We start from the raw sequence: 23,801 nt of genomic DNA, 5'->3' as shown, positions 1-23,801 counted from the left end.
ATGTATACTTTAAATGTCTTGCAATTTTGTCAGTTATACCTCAGTAAAGCTGAAATTTAAAAATTCTGGTTATTATCTTCTGCTCCTACTAGTGAAACTTACATGTAGTCAAATAAGCATCTCCTTTGTTATATCTGCTCCAAAGATATCACCACATTCTGTTAACTATATGTCCTCTAACTATTATAGTATGAAACCTGGTACAGGACAAAGCCCCTCAAGCTCCTTTACTACTGGAAGTACCAGGAAATTTTAAGACTTTCACTTATAATGTGGATCCTGTTATTGCTGCCTAAATTGATGGCACAGAAGACCCCCCCATCCTCCCATGGGGATCCAAAATCACACTATGGGTTCCTAATGTGTCAGGACTCTTGAACAAAAAGCACCCCTTTGAGAGATGGGAAGAATCCTGGGGTTATGACAGGTCAGAATGCTTTGTGTTATGAGTGTATGTGTGCAGAGGTGGTGGATGGGTTTAGTAAAAGAGAATGGTATATTATCATGACTAAGTTTTTATTACCATAAAGAAGAAAAAAAGCAATTTTTCCTGTACAATCTTTATTTGCTAACAGATGCAAGGTAGTTTTATTGCCCATTAAGAGATCATTGGTAAAAATGGAACATTTGGTATTGTCATCCCATAGATCTAATAATTCATGGAACATATCCAATATAAATAAAATACCCCAATTCTCTAGGCATCTAGTGCTCCCATTCTTTTATTTTCCCTATTTCTCAAATAAAAACAGATATGAGTTGAGCCTTCCAGTAGCACTGTGTTCTGGCATTAGGATTCATGCATAAAGTGCTATACGCTCTCCCTCAGCAACCATCACTCTCTTCCCTGAATGAAGAGTTTGCCTCTGATTAATCTATTTCCTCTTCCAGGCTTACTGCGTGATATAACTGAATAGTAAAATAAAGTTTAGTAATACCAAGTATCCCAGTATAAGCCATCAGTGTGACTTCACTGTTGAAACAAAGCCTGAAGCTAAGACTGTCTCAATACAAACCAAGGGAAGTAGCTGTTGCACTACACTTACATTAGATGGCACAGTACTGTGTTCTGTCCCAATTTTATACAGATATATACCTAACTTCAGTAGAAGCCCAAGGTGTTGGCTGTTGTAAATGTCTACCTTTTCTGTCCCCTCTCTCCACATCTAACTATGATGAGGACAATCATGCTCTTGCATGACTCTGACTCCCTGATTATCTGACCAACCTAGATCACAGCCATCCCCCAGACCTCATTTGATTGGTTCAGGGTTATAGAGAAACTGACCAGACAGAGATATACCCTCCTGAGAGCTCTAGGGAGTTGCTAGGGGTTATACTTCTGACAATCTGCAAAGAGGAATGAAATCAATTGAAAGAGTGTTCTGACAGTGTTGAAGTCATCCCTAAGGACCAGTTGCATCCCTGCCCTGCCCTGCCCATAGTTTCCTTAGTACTTGACAAACCTAGTATCCTTATAAGAAATTCTACCTTTTGCCTATGAAAGTTTGATTTGGGTTTCTGTCCCCATAACTAAAGTCCTGTCTAATAAGTAAACAAGAGTCTAAGGGACAGAATGGCAAAAGAGCAAATTAAAAAAATAGCAAAAAAAATTTTAATGGAAGGAAAACAAAAAAGCAAAATAAGTTTGGAAGAAAATTCAAGCTTTCCTTTTAGGACAGATTAGATTGAGACCTTATTACTCACAAAGGGCACATACTGACTCCTACTACCATAAATGCTAAGATTATATTGATAGATTAAAGTAATATGCAATTTGGCAAACTCAGGGGTAACATTTTTATTAGAAGAGCTTTATCCTGGAATTTATCTGAAAAGAAGATGAGAAACTTTGTGATACATATTTTAAAAGTAATTAGACAGGCAGTTTTTGAAAGTATCCTTTCAGATTTCAGAGTGCTCTCCATTACTTAAGTAGTAAATGAAAGAAACTGAAACTAAAATCTTTCTGTATTATTGGATGCTTAAAAGCCTAACACATTTTGAATGTGACTTTTTCAGTATTTCCCATTATAAACTGTCCTGACAGGAATAAAGATGCAGACGTAGAGAATGGACTTGAGGACACGGGGAAGGGGAAGGGTAAGCTGGGAAGAAGTGAGAGAGTGGCATGGACTTATATATACTACCAAATGTAAAATCGATAGCTAGTGGGAAGCAGCCGCATAGCACAGGGAGATCAGCTCAGTGCTTTGTGACCACCTAGAGGGGTGGGATAGGGAGGGTGGGAGGGAGACACAAGAGGGAGGGGATATGGGGATATATGTTGTAAAAAAAAAAAAACTGTCCTGATATTTTGTGTTCTCTTTTTAAAATATTTTTTTAACATCTTTATTGGAGTATAATTGCTTTACAATGGTGTGTTAGTTTCTGCTTTACAACAAAATGAATCAGCTATACATACACATATATCCCATATATCCCCCCATATCCCCTCCCTCTTGTGTCTCCCTCCCACCCTCCCTATCCCACCCCTCTAGGTGGTCACACAGCACCGAGCTGATCTCCCTGTGCTATGCGGCTGCTTCCCACTAGCTATCGATTTTACATTTGGTAGTATATATAAGTCCATGCCACTCTCTCACTTCTTCCCAGCTTACCCTTCCCCTTCCCCGTGTCCTCAAGTCCATTCTCTACGTCTGCATCTTTATTCCTGTCCTGCCCCTAGGTTCTTCAGAACCTTGTTTTTTTTTTTTAGATTCCATATATATGTGTTCGCATATGGTATTTGTTTTTCTCTTTCTGATTTACTTCACTCTATATGACAGACTCTAGGTCCATCCACCTCACTACAAATAACTCAATTTCATTTCTTTTTATGGCTAATATTCCATTCTATATATGTGCCACATCTTCTTTATCCATTTATCTGTTGATGGACATTTAGGTTGCTTCCATGTCCTGGCTATTGTAAATAGTGCTTGGCATATTCTAAGAAAATGGGGGCCTGAATGGCTAGAGTGGAGGAGAAAGGGAGATAAAGCCTGAGAAGTAGCCAGGGTCACACCATAGGCCTTTGTAGGCCATGGGAAGGGTTTTGGATTTTATTCTTAATTAGATGAGAATTCACAAAAGAGAATTTTTTTTTTTGTCTTTGGCATTTACTTTTCCCCCAATTATCTTTTTATACATGATTTGTTCAAATCAGATTTTAAACAAGGTGCACACACTGCATTTGCTTGTTAGGCCTCTTAAGCCTCTTTAACAGCCCTCCTTCCTGCACCATCACCTTTTTTCATGTCATTTGCCCCACAGAATTTCTCACTTCCTAGATCTGGCTGATATTTTTCCTCTTGGTATTATTAAAGTTTTTCCTCTACCCTCTGTATTTCCTGGTAATTTTATTTAAAACCTTGATTATATTGAGTGCAATTTTTTTAGGCAAGAACCCTTCATATGTGGTACTTGCTACTGAATCAAATTATGAGGAACTTTATTTTTGTCTGCTTCACTTTTACTGACACTAAGAATGACCTGTAGGTTCAGGTATTATCCGTCTAATCCATCCCTTACAAAGCTTCACATCATCCTTTTACCAAATGGTTTTAGCATCCATTGATAAAATCATTTCAGCTCTATTATTGCATTAGAAGGTACAAAAATCATGATTTTTTATTACTAACATTCCTTAAGAATTTATTAGCGGTATAAAAACTTCAGTGGAAAATCCAGAATAGATGATCTGCCATAAGTTTTAAGAGGCCCAATTAGGAAGCTATCATAATAGTACAGCAGAGAAATGATGGTAGCTTGGATCATCAAATTGAAGTAATGAGAAGTAGTTCTGAAGAAAAGGCTGATAGAATTTCCTAATATATTAGCTGTAAGAGTATATATTAAAAGGAAGAATCAAGGATGCTCCTAAGTTTTTGGCCTGAACAACTAGAATGGAGTTGCCATTTACTGAGATAAAGAAGTCTTGGAAAGGAGCAGGTTTGTGTTTTTAGATGCCTTGAGCTTGACGTCCACACAGTTAAGAGTCTAGATGAGAGTCCTCTATTCAAATTCCAAGCCTAGAACATTAACATCAGTCCAAACACCCCTTGAGAGTACTTTCTATAACTAACCCTGGGGCTACTTCTCAATCTCAGATCAGTAAGAACACTATACTTTTCTTTCTTGCTTCAAACCTAGGAAATTAATCTTGTTTTCTTTTCCTATCCTAAGGAATGTTGGCTGTAGACAAAGACGCAATGTCAGCAATCTTTCCCCTCCTATACATATGCTTCATGTTATCACCAATACATACACACGTCTATGGTTTTTAAGGATTTTACTTCTAATCATTATGGAAAAATAGAAGTACAGCTTTTTCCTGGGAGAGAGAGGAAGAATGAGTTATCTCTGAACAAGTTAGAAATATAGGAACCAAAAATTAAAACTACAAAAACAATACAGAATGGATCAGTTACCTTGACAAGCTGGCTCACCTTTACGAAACAGAATGGCTCCTGGGTTTTAAGACTTAAAGGAGAGGTAATAAGATGACATCTAAAAGAACATGATAAGTAGAGAAAATGGAAGACCAGAACAAAGAGAAGCAAATGTTAGCAGAGTTCATCCAAAGTCTACCTGTACTAGGGTCCCTGGTTCAAGGAACTGAGCTGTCTGGCCCCGGTGGTAGGTAATGCTCCAAGGTAATGAGTTATTTGAATTGTATAATTAACTTTTTCTGAATCTATTCTCACTAAGCACCTCCACCTCATTATTCTTTACTCATAATGAAAGAATGTCCTTATCTCAAGATACAAGTACTATATAGTTCCTGGACAGTTATATTTTTCATTTTTAATTCCTAAATTTGCCTTTGTTTTTTTAATATCTGACCCAATAAGGCTGAGAGCAAGAGCCTGAGACAAGGTGAAATCACCAATGTGGTTGTTCAAACAAAATTACTATGTATCAATGAGACAACAAAACTAGCCACAGGAAAAATCACAGGGCTTAATCAGGTCTCCCAAGTACTGTGCACTTATATTTCATTATAGTACAATACATAGCTCCTGGTTGGGAATATTTTCTTCAACAATGAAGTTTTAGTTGTGTATAAGGAGGCACTGTTTAAAAAAAGAGCAAAGGAAAATGAGATAAAAAGAAATAGGACCATAGTCTAAAACCAGAAATTTGGTACTAACCAATTAAAGAACATTTCCAACAACATTCAGCGAAAGTTAAATCTTAGAAGGAAAGATAAAAAACAAACTGAGTAAAAGCAATGTTTACTGCAAAGGCCTGACTCTTGATTACTGTTATTTAATTTAGAGAAATAACATTTTGCTTCCTTCAATTTGAAAAAAAATTAGTACTTTATTGACTTGAAGTTTCTGACTATATATGATGCTACAAAACTAAAGTGTAACAAACAGGCTATTTCTATAATGGACAGCAAAGAGAGACTTATATTTACTGAGTACCTACATTGGGCAGGTTTGGTTAAGTATGTATGAGCTTAGTTTTTATATGTATTTTACATACATTCCTTCCCACAATAATCTTAAGGTACTGTAATCTTATTGAGTGGATCTTCACTGTCTAATATGACAGCGACACATGTGGCTATCAAGCACTTTGACATACGGTTAGTCTGAACTGAGAAGGTTATTTGAAATACACACTGGAATTTGGAGACTTAGTACAAAAAAAAAGAATATAAAATATCTAGCTCCAATAACTAAGCACTTTATAACATATATCCATGATCAAACACATATCTTTTATGTTGTTTCCTTAATCCTCCTCCAAGTTTAACTGATCATAGTTCTGCAGTTAAAAACACTGATGTTCATGTTCGAATACTACTTGTGCAATGTGTAAACTAAAAAGTATGCTGATTTTACATGTAATGTTGCTCACAATAGGTGCTTTTAGTACACTCTTAGAAGAAAAAATAAGTTTGTATTATTCATAAAAAGTTTTTCACTAAATATTGGGGGTAGATAAATCTGGTGACATTTAAAAGAAAATCTGGTCTAATATCTTCATCATTAACTTCTTAAGAATCTAAAAAATAAAGGAGAATGGCCATCCTACTTTCGCAGACTCTACTGTTAGCATTTAAGTGGGTCATATTGGACAAAGCTCCCTAAATTTACTAAGAAAAATTATAAAATCAAACAGTATACAACAATTTAAGATTTTTCTATTATGCAAACATGATTGCTTGAAAATAAAAATACAAAGCTAAAAACCATATTCTCTGCTTTCATATGTGTAACATTTGACTAAAGCTATTGAATATCAAATTAATTTCATTTACAGGCATACTTCAGAGATAGTGTGGGTTCGATTCGAGACCATTACAATAAAGTGAATACTACTGTAATAAAGCAAGTCACACGAATTTTTTTGGTTTCCCAGTGCATATAAAAGGTATGTTTATTATACCTATTATCTTGTAATAACCTATAATGGAGTATAATCTGCAAAAATACTGAATCACTATGCTGTACACCTTAAACATAATATTGTAAATCAACTATACTTCAATTTTAAAAAAGTTATGTTTACACTATACTGTAGTCTATTAAGTGCGCAATAGCATTATGTCTAAAAAAAACAATGTACATACCTTAATTAAAAAATACTTTTTTGCTAAAAAAAGCTAACCATTGACTGAGCTTTCAGAGAGATCATAATCTTTTTGCTGGTGAGGGTCTTGCCTAGGTGTTGAGAGCTGCTGACTGATGAAGGTGGCGGTGGCTGAGGGGTGGGTGTCTGTGGCAATTTCTTAAAATAAGACAACAATGAAGTTTGCTGCTTGATTGGCTCTTCCTTTCACAAATAGTTTCTCTGTAGCATGCAATACTGTTTGATAGCATTTTACTCAGTAGAGCTTCTTTCAAAATTGGAGTCAATCCTTTCAAACCCTGCCACTGCTTTATCAACTAAGTTTATGTAATATTCTAAATCCTTTGTTGTCATTTCAACATCTTTACAGCATTTTCACCAGGAGTAGATTCCATCTCGAGAAACCACTTTCTTTGCTGACCCATCAGAAGCAACTCCTCATCCATTAAAGTTCTATCATGAGGTTGCAGCAAATCAGTCACATCTTCAAACTCCACTTCTAATTCTGCTTCTCTTGTTATTTCCACTACATCTGCAGTTACTTCCTCCACTGAAGTCTTGAACCCCTCAAGGTCATCCATGAGGGTTGGAATCAACTTCAAAACTCCTGTTAATGTTTAAATTTTGACCTCTTCCAATGAATCATGAATGTTCTTAATGGCATCTAGAATGGTGAATCCTTTCCAGAAGGTTTTAAATTTACCTTGCCCAGATCCATCTGAGGAATCACTATCTTTGGCAGATATTGCCTTACAAAATGTATTTCTTAAATATAAGCCTTAAAAGTTGAAATTACTCCTTGATCCATGGGCTGCAGAATGGAGGCTGTGTTAGCAGGCATGAAAACAACATTAATCTCATTGTACATCTCCATCAGAGCTCTTGACCGACCAGGTGCATTGTCAATGAACAGCTGTAGTTTGAAAGGAAACTTTTTTTCTGAGCAGTAGATTTCAACAGTGGGCTTAAAATATTCTGTAAACCATGTTGTAAACAGATGTGCAGTCAATTAGGCTTTGTTGTTCCATTTATAGAGCACAGAGTAGATTTAGCATAATTCTTAAGGGCCCTAGGATTTTTTGAATGGTAAATAAGCACTGGCTTCAACTTACAGTCACCAGCTGCATTAGCCCCAAACAAGAGAATCAGCCTGTCCTTTGGAGCCAGGCATTCTCCTCTCTAGCTATGCAAGTCCTAGATGGCATCTACTTCCAATAGAAGGCTGCTTCATCTACATTGAAAACCTGCTGTTTAGTATAACCACCTTCATTATCTTAGCTAGATCTTCTGGATAACTTGCTGTAGTTTCTATATCAGCACTTGCTGCTTTCCCTTGCATTTCTAAAGATGGCTTCTTTCCTTAAACTTCATAAACCAACCTCTGCCAGCTTCAAACTTCTCTGCTGTAGTTCACCTCTCTCAGCCTTCACAGAATTGAACAGAGTTAGAGCCTTACTCTGGATTAGGCTTTGGCTTAAGTGAATGTTGTGGTTGGTTTGACTTCTACCCAGACCACTAAAACTTTCTGCATATCAGCAATGAGGCTGTTTCACTTATCATTTGTGTGTTCAGTGGAGTAGCGCTTTTAATTTCCTTCAAGGACTTTTCCTTCGCATTCACAACTTGGCTAACTGGCACAAGAGGCCTAGCTTTCAGCCTATCTTGGCTTTTGACATGCCTTCCTTATGCCATAAAAATTGCTGGAATCAGCTTGTCAAGTTCAGTGCAACTGCTGGAATTGCATTGAATTCAGATCTTTCTATTCATGAACATGGTATTGTCCTCCATTTATTTTGGTTTTATTTTATTTTATTTTTTTAAATAAATTTATTTATTTATTTATTTATTTTTGGCTGTGTTGGGTCTCGTTTCTGTGCGTAGGCTTTCTCTAGTTGCAGCGAGTGGGGGCTACTCTTCATCGCAGTGCGCGGGCTTCTCATTGTCGTGGCTTCTCTTGTTATGGAGCACAGGCTCTACCCGCGCAGGCTCAGTAGTTGTGGCTCACGGGCTTAGTTGCTCCGCGGCATGTGGGATCTTCCCAGACCAGGGCTCGAACCCGTGACCTCTGCATTGACAGGCAGATTCTTAACCACTGCGCCACCAGGGAAGCCCCTATTTTGGTTTTAAATGTTGTTTTGGTCTTACACATCTATTATTGATTTATCCCTAGTTATTTATATTTTTCATTGCTAACACAGAAAGTAATTTTTAAAATATGCATTATCTGTTTGTTGCTGGTATACAGGAATAAAGTTTTAATACAACTAATAGATAGCATTTCACATTAATAGTTCAGGAACAATATCTGATAATACCAAGTGTTAGGAAGTGGTACAATGAAAACCCACTGTTGGCAGAAGTATAAACTGAGATAATTGCTTTGAAAAGTCTGATATGTTCTAGTAAATTTGAAGATGTGCATGAGCTATGACCCAGCAATTCAAGTCCTGGGTATGCCTAAAGAGTCTCCTGTACATGTGTACAAAGAAACATTTACAAGAATGTTAACTGAAGTAGTTTGTAATAGTAAAAAAAAAAGTCTTGAAATAATCTAAATGATTATCAACTTAAGCATTGGCTTATTCACTCAATGAAACACTACAAAGTAGTAAAAATGAATGAACCTGAGCTGCATGTACTAAGATGGAAATTTTGAATGAATATTTCAGTTAAGAATCACTACCCTAAATCAAAGACTTAATCAATCAATGTTTATTGTATTTAAAGTGACTATATCGGGGAATGAAAACACCATTATTTCCTTCAAATTAAGAAGAGAAAACGTGGTCCTCATAAAAAGCTGCAAGTGCTAGGAACCATGTGAATCCTAGAGAAATGAGTGGGGATAAATGCACAGAGAGTGAGGGAATGCATGAATAATTATGCAATTAAAATTTGAGTCTAGGCAAGAAATGATGATAGCTTGGACTAGAGTGGTGTAAGAGAAATGAATAGTTTAAAGAAATATTTAGAAGATAAAAAACATCTGGTATGGGAGATGGACTGGAAAATGAGAGATGAGAAGTATCAGAATCTCAATGGGGATGTAACAGAAAAGCAGCAGTCAAGAATGGAGGTACAGGGACTTCCCTGGTGGTGCAGTGGTTAAGAATCTGCCTGCCAATGCAGGGGACACGGGTTCAATCCCTGGTCTGGGAAGATCCCACATGCTGCGGATCAGCTAAGCCCGTGCGCCACAACTACTGAGCCTGTGCTCCAGAGCCCATGAGCCACAACTACTGAGCCCGCATGCCACAACTACTGAAGCCGCGTGCCTAGAGGCCATGCAATGAAGAGTAGCCCCTACTTGCCGCAACTAGAGAAAGCCAGCGCACAGCAACTAAATGTCAGGGGTGAAAACGATAAAGGACAAAGTGATGTAAGATGCTGGAAAGGCCCTCTAGGAATACACATAAAATAAAGCTGAGCTGTGAAATAACTGGTTAAAGTCCCATCATGAGTGCATTTAACTTTCATGAATTCAGTCATATGCCCTGGAGGGAAGGGTGAGGTGAGAAATAAGATGGGCAACAATCCACCATCGTATTCAAGAGTGTGTATACTCAGGTGTATTAATTATGGTGAAAGTTGAGCTGCTGAAACAGGTTCCAAAAACAATAATTTAAAGAAAACAGAAATCTATTTTCCCTCTTTTTAAAAACAGTCTAGAGCACTCCAAAGCCATCCATGGACATTCCTTTATACACAATCCTTATGCCCCTGAGAGCTGTCTCTAAGTAATGTAAGTTTCTATATAACCATTCTACTATTGCTGATGATGTGAAAGTAGACTCAAATATGTAAAGGATATTAAAAGGGTAGAAAAGATAGACTATCATACTCCGAATGATCGTGGCATGTAAAGGAATTTGGAAAAGCTTGAAAGTAAAGAGGTACAAAAGTGGCAATTCTTGCATATATATTTATTTGTCAGTGTTGTGAAGGCAGATATCAAGACAATCTTTTATTAAGGATAAAATCAGTCTCATCAAGAATAGAATGAAAATGCAGTTTTTTATGCTTCTACATGTTATTATGGAAAGCAGGCAAATACTCATATCAAAGTGACTTAAGTAAAAGATAACTAAAAAATTCTCATAAATCCTACATTGTTATTGTTCCTTTTCTTCATATTCTCTTGTATAGTATCTGTTAAAATAATAGTCTTTCCTTATATTTTCTGTTTGACATTATTAAAAAATAATGAAGAACTATGGTAAACTGTTCCACAGTCTATTAAAAATTAAAAGCTTCCCAAGTCTACTCTTTTCTGCACAAAAGATTGGAAAGGTTACAAATGGAAGCCTGGCAAAAACTATTACATTGAAGATGATGAACACATTGTTTTTCAATTAGTATCAAATACATCAGTGAAGATTTAACCATTCAAATCTCAAGGGATGATCTATCAACAGATTTTCCAGGTAGAACAGCATCAACATAGGTGGTAATAATAAAGTAATAATATTTACTGTTAAATAAGCCCCTCCCTAATGAAGGCAAATTTAGGAAGACTGGATGTTCAAAAAATTTATTGTGTTCCTTGGAAGAGACAAATCTTCCTGTTGAACATGTTGAAGATGGAAAACATGGGTTTAAAAAAAAAGTCACTGTCCTTTAAGAGGAGCCTGATTTAGAGGAGACCAACAACTATAAGGGATCTTAGAGGTCTTTTAGTTCTTTCTCGGTCATCCTCTGCAGTCTGTGAGCAGCATCTGAAATTGTTGACCACCTTCTTCTTTCAGAAACTGTTGCCACTTACGTGTCTATGATTTTGAACGTTCTAATTTTTCTTACTTCCCTGGATAACTGAATGACAGACATAGCTATGTATTTATATTTAAAATACAGAAGTGAGTAAAAATTGACCCACGTACCCAGGAGGTTTACAGTCTAATGGGGTAGCCACACAGGTAAATTAACAACTACCATGCTCTGAAAGGGATATGTTCAGATGAAGAGCATCAAAAATCAGCTGAAGGAGAAGGAATTAGCCAGGCCCCCAAGTAGTGGAAAGGAATGTTTCAGGGAGCAGCAGCTACCAAAGGCAAAGGGGAATGAAAAGATCAAGACTGCATACATTAATTCTGCCAACAAGTATTTACTAAACATCTACTACATACTATGCACATAACTTGGAGCTGTGTATTCAATGGTAAGCAAAACAGGCATGAACTTGTTCCTTTACACTGAGAGTGGAAGACACACATTAACCAAATAATCACACTATTTCAGGTATAATTATAACCCGAGGAAGTGCTGAGAGGATAAGGAAGATGGTTCTATCATGGTGTGAGAACTCATCCACTAAGGGTAGGAAAGAGATCAGGAAGAATTCTGTGGGAAATAATCCTTGAGCTGGCATCTAAAAGATGAGTGAGTAGGAGTTATCTAACTAAAAAGGGAAGAAACTGATTCAAGGAAGAGTGTGGCATAAATGAGGCAAAAAAAAAAAAAAAAAGGCAAGGAATAGATAATGTGAGGTCTTGAAAGCTACATTAAATATTTCAGTTTTTATCCTAGAAGTATGGTAAACCACTGAAGAAAATGGTAGGGGACATTCAGAACTTGACAACGTGGATTTGGAGGATGAGTGAAAGGAAGGAGTTTATTATGATTCGCAGGTTCATGGCTTTGGTAACTGTATATTATTTTACTACTCACAAAGTAGGACACAAAGTAGTAAAAATGGTCGGGGCTTTAAAAAAATGAAGAAAAGGAGTAAAGAACTGTGAGCAGGAAAGAAAGATGAGCTCAACTTTACAAACCGAATTTGAGGTTATGTTGATACCCAAGGGGAAATAGTAGGCAATTAAGATATTCAGGGCTCAGACTGAGATGACTGAGCTCATTAGTACGCAGGTAGTAGGTAAGGTCATGTGTTTTCCTGCCATCACCCAGGGAAAGTACATTAAGGAAGGAAAATATATTAAGGAAGAACAGAGTGAGATTCAGAACACAGCCCTGGGGAGTCTTCAAGGTACAACACAGAATGTTCAGGAAATTCATATCCATTTAAGTCTGCTACTATTTGCCTTCCTAACTTCTGAAATTTCAAGAGAAATAGCTTATGCTTGTATATTTCTCAAAGCTGACAAACATGCAGAAAACCAAACTGAATCGTTCAATAATGACTATTGATTAGTATATTTTAGCAATATACATTATGATAAAATATTTAACATTCTCATTCTCTATACGGTCTCTTTAAAAAGTAAGTCAACATAAAACTGGTAGGATATATATTTAACTATGTGAGTGATGCCAAAGTTAGGGAATTATCTTGAGGAAAAAAAAGGAGAAAATACTGTTCCCTAGATTTTACAAGTTCATAAATAATACTCATTCATTCAGTAAACATGAGATACTAAAAATGAAGAAAGATAAAGATAAAACATAGTCCCCGATCTTGAGAAGCTCTCAATCCATACCATGGTATATATACCAGGAGGCAGCAGACTATGATCCACAGGCCAAATCTGGCCCAATGCCTGTTTCTGTAAAGAAAGTTTTATTGGAACACAGTCACATTCACTTATTTACATATTATCTATGGCTGCTTTTGTGCTAAAACGGCAACAGTGAATAGCTGCAACAGAGACCTTATGGCCTGCAAAGCCTAAAATATGCATTTGGCCCTTTACAGAAAAAGTTTTCAATCCCTAATACACAGCAGATTTAGGCCTGTAGAAAATATTACTGCCTCAGGGAGATAATATTGTTTCAGGGGGTTAGAGCAGGTTTCACAGGGAAGGTAATATTTAAGGATAAGTAAAAGCTCACCAAGAACAGGAAAAGAAGAAAACTATCACATACAAAGGCACAAGATGAGAGAACACTGTATGTTAGGAAAACAGAAACAGGTATAGTCCAACTGGTATACAGGCCATTGGGGATGTACCAAGTGAAAGAATGGCAGAGAATCCTTTCACTAATTCCCCCCGCCTGTGCCGCCACGCTATGTACACAAGGAGTAAAATCTACAATTTTAATGCTATGCTCTAAGGAAAATATAATTAGAAAATGCAGTTAGTCTAATAAAATAGATTAAGGTTATCTTGTCAGGAGTCTGAACTTCATACTACTCTGAATTGGAAGGTTATCATTTATCAAAAAAGTTAAAATACTAAGGTTTATGAATGAGTTAAAGTTTTTGAAATTAGAATAAGTCATTGTTTTCCTTTTAATGTTATTCTGATGTGTATTCTGACATGATTTTCTGAATGAGAGAACAAAGAGTGAGATCATACTCTTTACCCAAATGCAGAACTGCATATAATCCTGAGTATTCAGATGGACATTATGTTGCATGTTTGAATGCCATGCAACTCATCATCTGTCACAGAAGGAAAAAAAGGTTGAGCAACTTAGCTGTAGGAAACAGTTGGCAGATGGAAATTGTTAAGCAAGGGAATAGCATGATCCAGTGTGGTTTTTAGAAAGCTTAACTCTACTGATAGGAAGGGGAGATGGCATGAAGTGTAGAGATACAACAGGGAGAGCAATTTGAAAGACAAAGTTTAAGGAAGAAGCACAGAGGAAGGAACAGGTTCAGTATGTATTAAGGAAAGACTGAATAGCTGATTAGTGAGGACTATAATGTTTGTGGTATAGAGACTGTGAACAGAGCTGTTAAGGGAGTCCCTAATCCCTGATTAGGGAATACATGAAGCAGAGGAAGAAAAAATCTAGGGGGAAAGGAAATGCACTATTTCAGATATTTAATGGGACACAAATATTAAATATTAGATACTTTAGATAAGTTGATTTGAGGAGCTTTGGTACATCTAAGTATATCTCTTCACTAGGCAACTGAAAATACAGTGCTGAACCTCTGAAAAGAAGTCTGTTCAGAAGACATGAGATTTGGAAGTGGTGGTGGTTGAAACCATAGGAGTGGATGAAATTAAGGGAACTAAATAAAGAAGAGAAAAGACAGAGAAAAATTCCATATTTAATGGGCAGATAGAGTAAATATAGCCAGGACAGGAACAGGAAAATAAAACGATAAAAGCAATGTTGCAGAGGTCAAGTGCATAGTTTCAAGAAAAGGAAGACAGCTTATCACACAAAATAAAGAGCCAAGTTGTGGAGATATATGCATAAGATCTCCCAGTGACAAAGTACAAGATAATGCACTGAGAGATAGAGCAACTAAATGTTTATAATATTTATGCTTAATAAAATGTTTATAATGTTTAATACAAAACCATGAGATATTAGTGGTTAAGGGTAAAGGCTCTCAATTCAGAGGGACCTGGGCTGCAATCCCAGCTCTGCTATCTTGGGCAAGTTAAACTTTCTAAGCTTCAATTTTCAACCTACAGTGTATATAACAGTACTCACCTTCCTCACAGAATTGTGGTGAGGAATAAATGAGATAATGTAAAATACTTAAGAACAGTGCCTGGAACACAGGAAGTAATCATATGTTGGCAGCTATTATTAAAATCATGTCTACCAGGAAAGAAAACAGCAAATCATTGTAAATTATCGTCTGAAGGCAACTTTGTTGCTGGAGCCAAAAAGGCCAACAAATGTTAAATATCAAGAGAGATATAAAACATGAGCATACTTTCATATAAAACTACAGTACATCTTAACCAGAACCACTATGTGCAATTATATGGTAAGATAAACACAGGAATTAAAACACAACACAACAAAACTTAATTGGATCTTCAGTTTGAGAAAGAAAAAATTAAGAACACGGTAAGTGTCTATACAAAAGATTTCTCGTACTACCCCCAAAAAAAGGAGAGCTGACCAGCAGATGGAGCCCTCTAGAATGTGTGGTAGGCAAAACTCCCTGGAGTGAAAAAGGATGACTCATTAGGATGTCTAAATGTTATTCCTTGAAGATATTTAACTCCCTCTGCTTTAACCATCAAATAACTTTATTAGTAGCAAGGTTTCTGACATACCTTAACACTGATATTGATATTCTGACTAGTCGACATATTCTAGAATATAAAATACTAGAATTCTCTAATATGTTATAAATTTAAAAATAGGTAATTCTGGTTTTGAAATTGGATAGTGAAAAGTGAGTGATCTGACTCTGAGCTACCCCTGGGAAATCTACAAGGCTAAGAAATCAGGCCCTGGATTATAACGCACCCTTGTGAGGCCCAGCTTAAAGCAGCCTAAGAAAGCCCAGGATTCTTCCACCTATGGTCACTACACTGACAAAATATAAATCAAGTTTTTGAGATTGCTCCTCAACTTTTTTGCCCTTAGATGAACTACTAGTTAAGTACCTAGACCTATAACTGAAAGAAAATCAGAACTACCAGGTGATTAAAAAAAAAGCAACTACTAACATGAGAGGTAAAGTTTAACCTTATTCTGTAAACAACAATTAACTATAACCACCTTCCTCTGCATGTTTATTAGAAGCTCCTAAAATGTTAAAATGAATATAAAACAATAAGTTAATCAGAAGATTCAAGTAACTGACTGTCCAAACCTGCATTTATGCATTAAAACAAAAGGATGGATATCATTATTATATTGTTTTAGATGACAGTGTCCACAACCCACAGACTCTCACTGCCGCAATAGAACTTGCTTGTTCAAGTTTTGCCCACAGCCGGAAGAGTACAGATCCAACTATTATGATTTTATGACACATCTACAGACAATTAACACTCACAATGATTCACTGATTTTCCCCTCACCCTTCCCTATGCTGTCAAGTTCATGTGCTCAGGGAGTAAAACCTGTAATTTTAATGCTATACTCTAAGGAAAACATTTTCAGTTTGTAAAATCACCATCAAAGAACAAAACCCCGAAATCCCACAGACACCAAACAATGTACTCCAAAGTGAAATATAAATGATTTTTGCTTACCTAATTTGAGTATAAGATCCTATTTTTAGTTATCCTACAACACAACTACAAATGAACAAATAAAAATATTAACAAAGCCCAAGATTCTGTGGCACCTAGTCCTTAGGCAAGCCTATTTAAGCAGCTTGACTATTATGAGTATCCACGAATAAAAATTAGAAGTAACTTAGATGACTTTTGCTGACAAGATAAAAGAGCTGCCATGTTCCCCTGTAACAGTAATAACCCTTAAGTCAGGAAAACCAAAATACTAAAACTAGGCACAAAGTCTTCAAGTCCTTACTTTTCCATTCAAGGGACACTTAGTGTAAAACCCTAACTACTCTGCATCAGAGAGGTGACACAATGCCTGATGAACGAGTGACTCATATAAGATCTACACCGCCAAAAGATCCAAATGATAAATCACTTGGCTTCAGTATGTGTCTATGTTGAACATCTTATTACCTAATGACGTTGGTTAAATGGGACAGATCGTGAAAACTTAGCAATCTGTTCCAGAAAGTGCAAAATTAATGTCTTATTCCTTACATAAAGTGGTGTGGTTCAGATTTTCAATTCTAAGTTTGAATTCCTGGGAAATATTTAACAACAACAACAAAGGCAATTTCCAAGGAATTTAAGTTTTTCACTACCTTATGAAATAAAAAACACAAAAATGGAATAATTACAAAATTCTATTATTCTATGGATGGTAGATGAGCAGAAAAACCTAGGCATATCCCAGATTTAATCAAGAGAACTTCAGAAGGACTGTGATTTCCCTAGTGTTACAGGGCTTGTAGGTAGCAATCAGGGTATGGCATTCCCCTCGAAATTCAAAAAAATTAATATGAAAAAGCTACACACTGCTCCTCTTGTTATTAACATTAAGAATCCGAATGCCCAGTGGAAACCCAGCAATTCGCAAGTATCAAAGAACGGCTCAATGTCTGAAACCCTATTTTACTCCAGCATCCAAATGACTTCTACTAAAAAATCTCTCAGAGACATCAACTTTTTGGAAGAGATTCTCCACCTGCTCTGTCAGAGCCAAAGGGAGAATCAAACACATAGCTACTACCAGCTTTAGCAATAAACCAAGCTCAACGTAGGCAGTGCTCGGGTCGCCGTGGATCCTGTTCTACTGACCATTCGTGTGAGGGTGCCCCGTGCTTCCTAGAGATAATGCCTCCCGTCAGTCTTTCCCCGCGTGATAGCGCGCCCGGCGAGAATCTCGCTCGGAGGCGGCAAGAGCGACACCCCGCCCCCTTCTCTACCTCTTTCCCAGGGCCTCCACTACGACAACCCGCTCGACGCCTGTTCAGCCGTGAGGGTACCGGGGCTCCCAGCCTCCTCTAAGCCATTGGGGGAGTGAAAGGGGTTCCCCGCCAGGGGCCGAATAGGAGGAGCCAGCGGGCGCCGGGCCCCTCCCCCCGGGGGCTTACCCTCCGCCTCCGCCTACTCGCTGCAGCCGCCCAGCTTCCTTGCGGAGGATCCCGAAGCACTGCGTCCAGCAGCAGTTCCCCATTGCATGCCGCCCAGGTGCCGCCGCTCCTCCTCCTCCTCCAGCTCAAAGCCCAAACCCAGGCCCGTCAGCCGCATCCGCGCGGCACGAGCCGAATGGGGGTTCGGGGACCGAGGGCGGGCCGGCCGGAGCGCGGCGGAGTGAGAGGCTAGGGCGACGGGAGGGACAGGCGCTCGGAACAAAGGCAGCGGTTACTCCAGCGGCCGCCGAGTCGCCGCTGTGCGAGGGAGGAGTGCCGGGCAGCGGGCTTTAGACTCCCTCGTTGTCCTCATGGCCCCTCGCTCGCCTCAGACCCCCAAGCTCAGATCCAGTGACCGCCTCCTGGCGCCGAAAGAGGCCAGTCCCCGCGAGTCGCGCGCCCAGGCCCCGCCCTCCGGCGCACCCAGACCGGCGCCTGGCCACAGTCGCCGCCACACCCCCGGGCTTTCCCGGGCCCCAATAGGCCGTTACCTCGGCTGCCCCGCCTCCTCCGGCGACTGGCCTTACGTCACTTCCGCCAGCTCCGGGGTACGCATCTCAGTTCGCGGGTGTGGGTGTTTGTTTTGTTGGACCTTGACCTGACTAGGAAATCTTTTTTTCCTTGCAGTTTCCCGCCTCTGGGTCCCGAGCGTCTCCGGTGTCACACTATCAAGGCTCAGTTTTCGAACTTTGTACCAAAGCCTTGTGAGCGACTTACCTAGAGCCCCGGGCCAGGAGTCATCAGGTGTGAAGGGGGCACTTCTCTGTGAGGTGTGTGCTTAGGTTTTGTTTGTATTACACCATAAGTGGCGAATGGAGTCAGGGAACTGACTGTGGTTGTTTTGAAGCACTAAGAATTTTTTCTCTCTGGTCTCTAGTTTGCGTTTCAGTCTCCATAATGTAAACATTGTAGGGAAGTTTATAAACAGTGCCCTACTGGCCTTATTTGTTCTGTTTAGAATCAAACTGTCAAATTTTCGGAGGAGCAGTTAGGGTCCAGAGGAAATATGTTAGAGGGCTAAGGTTTTTCAGGGACACCAGCCTTGCCAGTCCAAGCGTGCTTCCCAGAACAGTGGGAAGAGACAGCTACTCTGATGCGACTTGGTTTGTGGCACCCTCCTCAAGTGCTCCTTTAAAACTAGGTTTTTTTCTGTGGTTGGCCTTAAAATCGGGTGTAAGTCATGGCTTAGTAAACGCCTGGTCTAGTGGATAGGATACTTTAATTACTAACTAACCAGACATGCCAATTTTTAGGAATATTTTTACATTTTAGAAAATTGTTATTAATGATAACATATTCTTTGACCTACTCATTTTCTTGCTTCCTGAATTCTATTCCGACCTGGGTTTCAACCTTAGCCCTGCTACTTCACTAATTTTGATTTCATTTTGGTCTTAGTCTTTTTTCGTAATCAAGTGTATAGGGATATATTTGGCCCAATAGTCTGCCATCAGTGAATGTTGGCGGAATGACTGAATGACTTCCTGAATAGTGACTGCATTTTCTTTTCCCGTTTCAGCCCCTGAAATCACGCAAATATATTTGTGAAATAGTCTTTAAATTTTAACTCTACATGTTTAAAGCAACTGGAATTTCTATTCCAGTTGGAATTTCTATTCTATGGAATACTAGTCAGCAACAAAAGGGAACATATTACTGATACACACACCTTAAATGAATCTGCAGGAAATTATACTGAATGGATACAGTATCACTTTCCCAACCCTACATTTGGGCATGGGTATGAAATCAGTAAAGACAATAGACAAGTGTATCACAGCTAAAGAATTCATTTATATGGCAGTTGCTCAGGCAGAATATTCAGTTAACCAGTAAGAGACACAAATAGATTATTTACAATGATGGGCACTTAATGTCAGCCTTCTAGAGAGACCCCATGTGCCCACCTTCCAGGTAATAGGACCTTTCTCCGTCTTCCCCATCCCTTTCAAAGTTCCTTTCTCTCTCGTAGTTTATCCTTAAGTCAAAGCAAGAGTTTTTCTTACAGATGCTCTGGAGTCAATCAGGATGCAGTCTGTACCTTGAACTGTCTTTTGGATTAGTGGTTCCAAATTGGAATCTCTCTTTGCTCAGAACTCCCTCTGTATTGACTATTAATCACTTTTTGTTCTTTTGAGATTGGTTGCCACCATCGTGCTGTTTTGGGGGTTAGGGGTTCCCTGCTGGGGAAGAATTCTGTGCTCCCCATTGCCACACTGGTCCACTGAGTTTATCGATGTAAATGCATCCTTTTAATTCATTGGAGCATTGTTTGAATTACCAAATTTACACAGGATACTAGATATGACCACTACAACATGGAGATAATAATGAAATTTACCTTATGGGATTGTTGTCAGTATAAATGATTAAGCATTTAATCAAATGCTTAGTAATATAAAAGGAAGTGCTTCGAATAATATAATTACACATATAATTCCAATCATGTACTCTGTATATTATGCTGTAATTATCTGTAATACCATAAATGTAATATAAATATTAGCTGTTATTATTATCCACAGACCAAAGGAGATTTTCATCAACAAGTTATTCTTTCCTTTGTAGCTACATCCTTGGCATCCCATGAAAAAACTTAGCTTTTTCAAAATTGCACTTCTTAGGCATGCATTCAGGCATACCCCACATTACTACTTGAGATCAGGCTCTAAGCAAGTGTGGCCTACGTGGGAATGAGTTCTCAATCTCTCAGGCCTTATCTGTCCCATGATCTGCCTCTTTCCAGGATGATTGAAAGTCAGAATATCCACTGACTTACAGGGAGACCTCATCCCCTACCAGCTAGGAGTGTTTGTCTTGGGAGCTCACAATCTCACCATAACACAATAATCCAGTATCATTATGTTTCCTAAAGTCTTGTTATTAATTCTTAACTGTGTAAAAAGACCAATAGTCCAATCCAGGTTTAACTTAACCCAGCATTGCCTAGTTCTTTTGTACATATTTACCTTCATTATGAAGTGAAAATTTAGGTGCACTAAACCTAGTTTCAGCTTCTGAATGCTCAACAGTGGCTTGAAAAGAGCATATTTCCATAAAAATGAGTCCTAACATTTTGCAGGCATGTCACAGCTTAAGTTCATACTTAAAAAACAAACATTTCTCCAAAAAAAAGTCCAAGTGAAGCAACTCTGCCTACAATGCAGACAGCCTTTGCATTATCTTACAGAGGGGTTTAGCTCCTTAAAATCACTCTTCTCAAATGACTTTATTTCTGCAGTGGTCTTTTACTTTACATTTGCATAACTAAATAGCTAAATGGACCATTTAAGTGATTTTCCAAGAACAAAGGGATGCAAAGATGGGCTTAAAGATAAAAGGGAAAGTAGAAGGGGAAATTACTTAACTCTTGGCTGAATCACCAGTGACCCGTTTATTCTGACTTTTGGGTGTGTGATGAGCTTCATTAGTTGGTCAGTACCACTGAGTACAATGCACACTGAGTGATTTCCTTCCTTCTTTGCTCATTCAACATTTACATTTCACAAAGAGAGGGATTAATAACAGTTATGTGATTAATATGAAGTGCTTCCACTGGGTAGAGTTTGTCCCAGATCTCTCTTGCCTGTTCAGAAACTGTGTACTAGTAATTTGAGCAGGGAAAATTTAACACAAGGAATCATTAAGTAGTTAAGTAGTGGTTAATGCTAGAAGAAACTTGAAGGTCTAACAGATGTAGCTACTGCAGGGAGCTGCCACCAGCCCGGGACTGAGGAAAAGTAAAGAGAGAAGAAATTTAGACATTTAGAGGAAGGCCCTACATACTAGACATTCACACCTCTGAGAAGACAGTGTGGATGCCATAGAAACATGCTGCCTATCACGGTGGTAACTGAGAAGCTAGATGGAAAGCTGTCTGCTGGTGAACCCAGTTCTGTAGGCTAGGGGGCATTCACCACTGAAGTAGAGGGCTGTGGCCACTGTGGTAATCACTGCCGGAATTCCTTCCTGCTGATCTGCTTGCCACCATATGGAGAACAGAACAGCAGAAAAAGCATGAATTGCTTTTTCCAGCCTTGCAGTGTCCCTCTAGCACCCTTATTGGAAGATCCCAGCATAGAGCCTGCCAGCAAAGGAGAAAGGTAGTCTGCACAATTGAGTTGTAGCATCAAAAAACAGGGCAAAGAAAGGTGGGAGATATAAAGGAAGCTTTTTAATATTGATGTGATCTGGGTTAGGAAAAAAAAAACCAAGGTCTGTCTTCTTTCTACTTAAGGAGTTGGAATTTACAGTAACCTCAGAGTTTTGAAATGCCAGGCCAAGAAATTAACATAAAAGTGGTTTTGATGCAGTGATGCCCTTGAGATTTTTTGCAAAGCAAAAACATATTTGGTCTGAGGGAGGGATATAACTTCCATCTAGGTTGCACAGGACTCCCGTGGATATAAAACCACACTGAAAATGAACCTGCGATCACATATTACAAACTACCATGACGTAGGCATGACACAGGGATAGCAGAGGAAAAAAAAAATCCCATGCATTTTATAGAATAAATGTAATAAAGCAAGCAGATAGATACTCTAAAATAAGTATGTTTAAAATAGTTAATGTCATAAAAAAGAAAGCATGGAAATACAAGAGAATAGTTAATTAAAACAACTAATAGAAATGAAAAATGAAGATATTAAAATCAAACACTAAGGAGAGATTTCTGCTTTCAGTTAAGATGTAGAAGTACTTGAAAGACAAATGGTAACAACAAGACAAACCTCAACAAAGTTAAAATCATATTTTTCAGTGAGGTCAGTGAGGAATGAAGAATGAAAGAAAACCCTGAGGAACTGCTTTTCAAAGAGAAATGAGGCATTCATAAATGAACAGAAAGCCTCAGCAATTCCCCACTTGGGAGTAGGCACCTGGTCTAAATACAGGCAGATGGAGAATTAGCTTGTCAAAGATGGAGATGAGAAGAAACCAACCAAGATTTTGACAGTAATGTGGGCTTGTGGGATGCACAGGAATTTGGAAGAAGACCATAGTAGATTGAGTTTTCCAAAAATGTCCTCAACAGTATCTTCCATCCTACAGAATCTTTCCTACAATGTGACAATGACATTACTTCCACGGAGTCGTAGTGTTCATGGTCCCTCCCTTGAATCTGGTCAAGTTTGTGACAATGATGAAAATAATGATATGTGAATTCTGAGGCTAAGTCATAAAAGGTGTTATAGCTTCTAGCTGGACCTCTCGGGATGCATGACTTTGCAACCCCAACTGCAATGTAAGAAGTCTAAAGCTGCTGTGGTGTGAGGAAAGGTCATGTGGAGGTGTTTTGGATCATCCCAAGCTGAGTTTGCAGCCAACAGTCGGGATCAACCCACAAGCATGTGATTGGAGCCACCTCTAGAAGATTCCTACTCCCTGGAGGCAGGTTACTCCCAGCCTGATTCACATGATCCCTGAACATAATAAAATGATCTTATTTCAAATTTTATTGTTTTATTTCAGTTCAAATGTCTTTGTTTCAAATGTTTAAACTGCTAAAGTTGGGGTAATGTGTGATGGAGCAATAGATAACTGGAATAAGCTCCAAATTTGAAAATAAATTGCCCACCTTGACAATTCTCCCCTCTCCACATACCACTTACACCCAAATATTGCCAAGAAAGCAGCAATAAGGAATAAAGCCTGGAAAATAGATATAAAAAATATACTCCTCTACATCCTCACAATGTTTGGAGTTCTGGGCCTTATCAGAGTTGAATCTAAAAATGAGCCAAAATTATCTGAAAGTACCCAAACTCCTCCCAACTCAAATACTTAAAAAAAAAAAAAAAAAGACATAGAGTTAATGTGTTCGGAGTTGGGCTAATTATGGGTGAATTAAAGCTAAAAAAAAAAAAGTGTGGCTTGACTCTGTTCAACATAA

General features: G+C 38.3%; 1 protein-coding gene and 1 long non-coding RNA gene across 3 annotated transcripts in view; one reads left to right on the top strand and one right to left on the bottom strand.

Annotated features, from left to right (window-relative positions):
* AP1AR (adaptor related protein complex 1 associated regulatory protein) overlaps positions 1-18,291 on the bottom strand; it is a 34,943-nt gene extending 16,652 nt beyond the window's left edge. Inside the window, exon 1 of one of the 2 annotated variants that reach the window (XM_057546470.1) lies at positions 17,870-18,291. In XM_057546470.1, coding sequence (XP_057402453.1) covers positions 17,870-17,952 — 83 coding nt within the window. In that variant the 5' untranslated portion in view covers positions 17,953-18,291. The remainder of the gene's footprint in view (positions 1-17,869) is intronic. The other variant, XM_057546469.1, reaches the window with a different exon arrangement.
* Positions 18,292-18,330: 39 nt separating this feature from the next.
* On the top strand, positions 18,331-23,330 carry LOC103008793 (uncharacterized). Its single transcript, XR_451840.2, has 3 exons — positions 18,331-18,456; positions 18,536-18,678; positions 22,671-23,330. It is a non-coding gene; the product is annotated as an uncharacterized LOC103008793 (long non-coding RNA).
* The last annotated feature ends 471 nt before the right edge of the window (positions 23,331-23,801 follow it).

Source organism: Balaenoptera acutorostrata, chromosome 5, assembly GCF_949987535.1.
Source record: "Balaenoptera acutorostrata chromosome 5, mBalAcu1.1, whole genome shotgun sequence".
NCBI classification, from domain to species: Eukaryota; Metazoa; Chordata; class Mammalia; order Artiodactyla; family Balaenopteridae; genus Balaenoptera; species Balaenoptera acutorostrata.
Note: the sequence above shows the minus strand (reverse complement) of the source record. Positions and strands in the feature narration are given on the sequence as shown.